This window comes from Episyrphus balteatus, chromosome 1 (genome assembly GCF_945859705.1).
Source record: "Episyrphus balteatus chromosome 1, idEpiBalt1.1, whole genome shotgun sequence".
In the NCBI taxonomy this organism is placed as follows: Eukaryota; Metazoa; Arthropoda; class Insecta; order Diptera; family Syrphidae; genus Episyrphus; species Episyrphus balteatus.
In genome coordinates, this window is record NC_079134.1 from 131,191,919 (window position 1) to 131,199,285 (window position 7,367).

At 28.8% G+C, this 7,367-nt stretch overlaps 1 protein-coding gene across 1 annotated transcript; it reads left to right on the top strand.

The window, feature by feature from the left end:
- Positions 1-1,083, top strand: LOC129905171 (protein TsetseEP-like). The gene is made up of 3 exons (XM_055980579.1): positions 1-149; positions 251-562; positions 634-1,083. Exons 1-3 carry the CDS (start codon positions 99-101, stop codon positions 973-975), a joined length of 705 nt encoding a protein of 234 aa, XP_055836554.1. The 5' UTR covers positions 1-98; the 3' UTR covers positions 976-1,083.
- The last annotated feature ends 6,284 nt before the right edge of the window (positions 1,084-7,367 follow it).

Consider the following 7,367-nt stretch of genomic DNA (forward strand, 5'->3'; position numbering starts at 1 on the left):
ATTGGTATAAAAAGCCAGATACGCTTTCAGTTAATCGTTCAGTTTCAAATATTTTCTGTTAACGAAAACAACGACAACTACGACTCAAAGGCAACACCATGAAACTTATTTGCAGTATTTTAATCCTTGCTGGAGTTTTTGCTCTAAATGTAAGTATCCTCGTTATACCTACAGAGAATCCTTTTCTCAATAATTCTATTTCCTCAAAAGAATTAAATAATAAAAAAAAAACATTTTATTTAATTTTAAGGATGCATCTGAAATTCAAATGCGCATCGCTCGTGATATGTCGACAATTCAAGATTTGATGAGGGTGGATAATAAAGCCCAAACCGCATGTTCCACTTCATATCTCGCCGCACTGACTGAAATAATGAACGTATTCAATACGGCAGAAGCAGGCTGTAGCGATGCCGCTGAAAACAAAATAAAAGAACTCAATGATGCTGCAGTTGCTAAATTGACACAATTTAGCGAAAAGGTTTCTGGCGAATGTGACAGTTTAAAAACATGTACGGAAGAAGAAGTGGCTTCAGATGGTTTGAACTGTTATGCAACAAAGGTAAGTTTTTTTTTAAATTTGTGATTTAATTGAGATGGGATATTATATTTGACGATTTGTTTTTATTCAAGGGTCTTGACAGCTCCAAGACATTGTCATCGATATCAACAGAAGCTGCTAGTGCTCAAATACAGTTAAACAGCGATATTGATAATGTCCGGGGTATTGAGAAAGTTTGCAGCCAAAATGCCTATGCCAAATATTTGGCAGATTCCGAAGCTGCAGAGGCTGAATTCGAGGCTTGTCGCCAAGGAAAAACACCTGCACCTGCACCAGCACCAGCACCAACTGATGCTCCAACACCAGCACCAGAAACAGAAGCACCAGCACCAGCACCTGAGCAAGAGCAAGAAGAGCAAGAGAACCGTGGTAGAAGTTTTGTTCGACGACCAAATAGATTTAACAGATTTTAAATTTTTAAGCTCAATGATTGAAATCTATAATTGATAAGATTTTTTGGTGTTTGTCAAAATTCTAAATTAAAAAAAAAAATATAACAACTTTTTTCTGTATAAAGGAAATTAGTTTTTGGTTAACAAATTACTCGTAAAATAAAGATCTTAAAGCGAGTCTCCTTCACTAATCAAAATTGTTTTTTATTTTTTTTTTAATGCTTAGTGTATGCCAGTGCACTAGTACAGAGGGGCTATATTAGTATAAAATTAATAGCAAGTTGTGATATAAAAAATGTAGAAAAAGTTAATGGAAGTAAAAAAAAGTTTGTTTCGTTTTTCTAAATTTTGTCCATGTTTGTTATTTTTGTTTATCCAACCCTCAAAAAATTTTATAGCAAATATTTTTTTTTTTATAGGAAGTCCGAAAAAGCAATAATCATCTTGAACGCTCAAATTTTGAGATAAATGTAAAAAATCAAGTACAATATCGTTTATGCACGAAAAATAATAAATATACAACAAAGTTAGACATTAAATAGAGTTAATAAGAGATGACTCTATTGCAGTAGATTCTAGATTCTTAAATGAATGAAAAAAAAAAAAAAATAAATAAATAAAAAAAACTTATTAACAAAGCATCTCACTTATGGCTGATTTTATAAACATTTATAAGTCTTTTAAACTTTTAAATGAGGTTTTTTTGTAGGGGACAAACGTCATTTTAGGATGTAAGAGAATGATAAATTTTTAAAAGGACTTTATGAAATTGGACTATTTAAGGGGTTATTCACTATTTTTTAAATTAAAAAAAAAAAAAACAAAAAACAACTTAAAATCAACGAAAACCACGTTGATTCAATTATTTTTCGGAATGATTTTGCGTTGAAGACGATAATTTTAAAATCAAAGTGGTTTGTAGTTATAAAACATCCTTAAATCAAAGTTCTTTCAACTAAGAAAAAAAACATCAATTGAAATAAAAAAAATTGGCAGCCACCAGGGGCGTACACTCCCTTGGGGCAAGTGGGGCGGCGCAACGGGGCCCCCAACCGACCCCAGGGCCCCCTTTGGAGAAAATGCAGAGAAGGAAACTGTTAGCAGAAATTGAGTTACGAAGTAAATTAAAATGTATTTGAATCACTTCGGATACAAGGGAGACAAATTATGTCATTCAGTATCATTGGTCATTGGTAGCCACTCGATATATATTGAATTAATAAAAAGGTTACCCCAGGGGCCCCAAAAAAATAAACTGCTTTTTTAAAAGAAAAATTATAATTTTATCTCAGGGCCCCAAAAAATATTACTTGAAAAATCTTTGCAACCACAAATAATACATTAGGGGCCTCAAAAAAGCAAAAAACAATTTCAGGCCAGGGGCCCCAAAAGCTTTTACTTCAGGGCGTCAAAAAAAATTAAATAAAAAAAAAATTGTTTTCTTAAAATAAATTACATTTGTTGATGGATTACTAAATATTACTTTAGGAGCCCCAAAAAATATGACTTCGGGGCTCCAAAAATATTATATGAAGGGTCCCAAAAAATATTTTTCAGGAACCCCGTTAGTTGAGAGGCAATCAAATATTAATTTGGGGGCCCCAAAATCTATAACTAAGGAGCCCAAAATTATTCATCAAATTTTCTGATGGCATGACAAATATTATTTGAGGATCCTCAAAAGCTATTACTTTAGTGGTTCAAAACAATCAAATGGAAAATTAAATATCAATTCAGGGGCCCCAACATAAATACATCAGGGCACAAAATAAAAACATTACGTTATTGGTGGCATTCCGATTATTACTTCAGAACATAGGCCCCAATACCTATTAATTCTTGGCTCCAAAAAAAAAAAATTATATATTAGGGGCCTCTAAGCACTTAATTTTGAGGCCCCAAAAATAATTTTTCAGGGGCCCCAAAAGAAATAAACTATGTTTGATGATGGAAAATCAAATGTGTACATGTACATATTACTTCAGAACAGAGGCCCCAAGAACTATCAATTCTAAGCTAAACAAATTTTTATTTTAGTGGTCTCTAAATATTGAATTTTGGGGGCCCCTAGTACAAGTATTTACTACTTTTTTGATAGGAATTTTAAGTAAGTATAGCAAAGTGCATTACGAACATATTAAAATATAAAAATAAACCTAAAAATAAATAAGCCATACAAAAAAAAAATGTATGGTTTATACGTACTTTTTTGTATCTAAGGGGCCCCCAAATATCAAAGGGGCCCCAAAATTTAGTCTTGCCCCGGGGCCCCGGTGACTCAACGTACGCCACTGCCAGCCACTGGGGATTGATCCTACAACTTCAGGGTCACAAAGTGGAGGATCTCTCAACGTGCTATTTTACTGTTGGAAATTAGGGTGATAAAATGCAAAAAAAGCTAAAATCAGACAAAAATTTAAAATTTTCTTACGTTCTTTCAATTTTAATTTTAAAAAGTTTTATATTTTTTTTTTTTCAACATTAAATAAAGACTGACCATTTTACGTTGCGTTTTTTTTTTCAGTGTAGATATGTAATAAAGTATAGAAAGGTTTAAAAAATATACCTATTTTAAAACATTTTGCAATTAATTCTGCAATTAAAAAAAAAAACACGTATACACCACAGTGACCCTAATTATTTTGGTCATAGGCTTAATTGCAAAATTTCTATCATGGTTTGCCATTGCTTACTTTAATCTTAAAGGAATAAAAACAAATCTTGGTAAAAATACGATGTGGGTTATTATTATTATAATATTCTTTTGCATCTTCCAGATATTTCTGTTTCAAATTAAACCCATAAACTCACAAGCACTTTTCTCACCACAACAAACATAGGTAGTCCACAAATTAAGGCTACAAGAATTCTGAATGAATGCATTTTCGAGTGTGTTGAGCATGGTGCAATGTACAAAGTATGTTCAAAGTTTAAATAGTTGTTTTAATAATAATTACAAGTTGATTCTCTCGAACCAATAAACTTGAGTTTCAAGTATTAAAGAAATTCCAATTTAATTCCAATGAATTGGTAATAGAACAAAAATATATAAACAATCATCTTCAAAAAGGGTAAATTGCTTTTGAATAAATCCATTTAAGTGCAAGTAATTATAATCGAAAATACTTGAATGCATATAAATGATAAATTTTATTCAAAAGAAATATTGTAAAATTATAAATTAGTAATATCTTAAAATGCATAATTTTCTAAGAAATCTAATAAAATTCAGACAAAGATTACAATAAGTGGTTATAAGTGGAAAAAAAACAATAACAAAGAATTCATATTATAGTACAAAGGTATCTATAGTATTTTTTTGAATCAATAAAACACATGTTTTGTTTCAAAATGTGTTTTTGTTTGAAAGCACAGAATACCGAAGTAATTGTTTTAATTGACCCAATAAATATTATTATGATTGTCAATAATATGCAGTTCCGCTATATAAGAAATGTTTTGTTCGATTGTTTGATTTGAAATGAATTAGGTAAATTTCTTAAAATATTCTCTTATTCACTTTTAGTTTATTAGGTTAAAACAATTCAAGGAACGATAATGAACTTGTACGTTAGTAAAATTAAAACGATACAGGGGTAAAATGACATGATAAAAAAAGTTATTTTTTAAACGCTATAGTCGTAGAAAATTAATTTGTTTTTAAGAGTTGAATAAATTTGTAGAAAGAATGGTAAAAGTGTTTAAACAATTCTAACAAATTTCAGTACTGAGATATAAACGGTTTTTAAAAACAATACAATACGAAGACCTTCGAAAAAGTTGTTGTTATTGGTAGGGGAAACTTTATATTATACAAAAAAATAATAATTCACTATAAAATTATAATTAAATGCAAACAAATCATTAAAGAATGCAATTTTTCATCAAAGTTTTTTTATGATCTTATCACGTCTGTCTGACTTTAGGGACCATTTTTTTTTTAAATATGTATAATAATTTTCAAAAATGATAAAAAAAAAATGGGATGCCTTTCCAAGGAAATTAGTTATCTTATTACATTTGAAAAAAAATTCAAGAAATTTTATTGATCCTTTTCAAAGAATTCATAAATTCCAATTTATTAAAAAAAAAATCAAAAATATAATACTTTTGAAATTTGTTCTAAATTTTGAAGTGGAAACTTCTTTAGTATCGTAGTGATTTGAAACAAGATGAAACGAAAACGCGACACGACTTCAAATTGTTATAACTTTTTTGTTTTGATAGATAGATAAATGAAATTTGTAATGTAGATAGGTAATTAAATAAATTATAACTGTACAAAATTTTATATTCAAAATTCGGAAATAACGGTAAAAAAGATGTTCTTTTCCAACACACGTTATATCGTTTGATCTGGTGCACATACAAATTTGATTTAACTTTAATACGCATGCTGATAACATAACCTTTTATTTGATATATCACACATAACGTTACGTGCTCTACAAGTTACACAATCTTAAATTGAAATAAATTTAAAAATACCTCAAAACACCTGTGGAGATCTGTTGGCGATGACCAGCTACCAGTGTACCGTAATCTCAGTCTGGAAATTCGACATGGTTGACTTTAAAAAATTCTAACTTCTCTTGCAGACATCTTTGAAATAAGATTCATGCATCATTATACAAGCTGAAACAATAAGCTTTCACATGGTATACAATTTTTTATAGGTTGTCAAATAAAAAAATTGATTTAATAGCATGAGAACATAAAAATAAATGTTTTTTTTGCTTTTTGGATGAAATTTCATCGAGTTTAAAAAATTCTAGCTCATTTTGTAGATGTCTTATAGACCTGATCGATATATATATTTTGAGCTAAGACAAAAAGCTTTCAGATGATATAAAATTTATATAGGTTGTCATATAAAAAACATGGATTTGAAAGTGATAGAATAAAAATAGGTAGATTTTTTCTATTTTTTTCAAGAAAAATGATTTTTTAAGGTTTCACTTCTACCACGTGTGAATTGCACACATGATTTTTTTTAACTAGGGCTACTAAACGTTTTCGTAAAAAAAAAATTCTGTTAAAATCGGTCTAGTATTTTAGTGGATCAGAATCAGAAAAATAAATGTTAGGTACCTACAGTAAATGGTTAAAATTAAAAATGTTTTTCCAACATTTTCGAAAAAAAAACAAGAAAATTGCAAAGGACAATTTTAAGACAAATTAACTCCGCTTTTAGATTTTGGGGTATATTTTTGTGTAAAACTTCTATTCATACTGGGTTAAGAGGAGAAATCGATTTTTATTTTTCAAAAACGCCTCTAACTATTTTGATACAAAAATGTTCATTGGCAAGTAAAGTCCAAATTTTTTATAAAAAAAATATTTTATGGAATATTATTTACGGTCCATGGCATAGAACCGTTTTCTTTTCTGTTCTTTTCTTTTCTTTTCTTTTCGTAAGCAACTAAACCGATTTCAACAATTTTTTTTTTGTTCAAAAACGTTTATGTACTTAATCTTGGAAATTAATCAAAAGAAATTAGATTAAAAAAATAATATTTTTATTGAAAAATCAATTTTTAAAAACAGATCATAATTTAATTTTTTTTTTTGATTTTTCAATATCGACTAATTTTTACTTGCGATATAGGTACTATAGGGCAAGTTTAGGATTCGTAAAAAAAATCGAACTCGAGATAACAATTTTACATGACATTACGATGATGGAGAATGCCAAAAAAGTGGGTCCGGCAATTCTGCCTGTCTGTCTGTCTGTCTGTCTGTCTGTCTCTATCTGGAGCTGCAGCCTGAACGAGTGAAGTGATTTTCTTCAAACTTGGTAGTTAGCAGTTTTTGGTGATTCCCTAGAGGGGAAATTGAAATTTTTTTTTATGACCAAAACTAACGGTACCTGCCATATAACGGAAATAGAAAAGTTAATTTTTTTCAAAAACGGCTCTAACGATTTTGATTAAAATTTTTGTGTGTAATACTACATCACATAAGGGCCAACTTTTTAAATAAAAAAATATTTTTTGTGCCGTTATTAACGGTACCTGTCATAGAACGGTTTTTTTCGTTTCTGAATATCTCGTACAAAATTAACCCGATTTAAATGAAAATTTTTATACAAAAGTTTGTTAGTAAAGATAATATTAAAATTTTAGAAAATTTTCAAAAAACGCATTTTTGGTTTTTTAAACAATATTTCAAAATTTTTTTTTGAAAAATCAATTTTTTGAAAACGGATCAATGAAAAATTTTGAAATTTAGTTTTTATGTGTAAATTAATTATTTCTTCAAAATGGCATACCAACTTTTTTTTTGAAAAATGTTAAAAAAATTTGATATATAAAAAATAATTTTTTTAAAAAACGGCTCCTACAATTTTCAAAATTTTTTTTCTAAAAATACCTTTTTATACGAGAAATAAAATGGCATATTTGTTTTTTTTT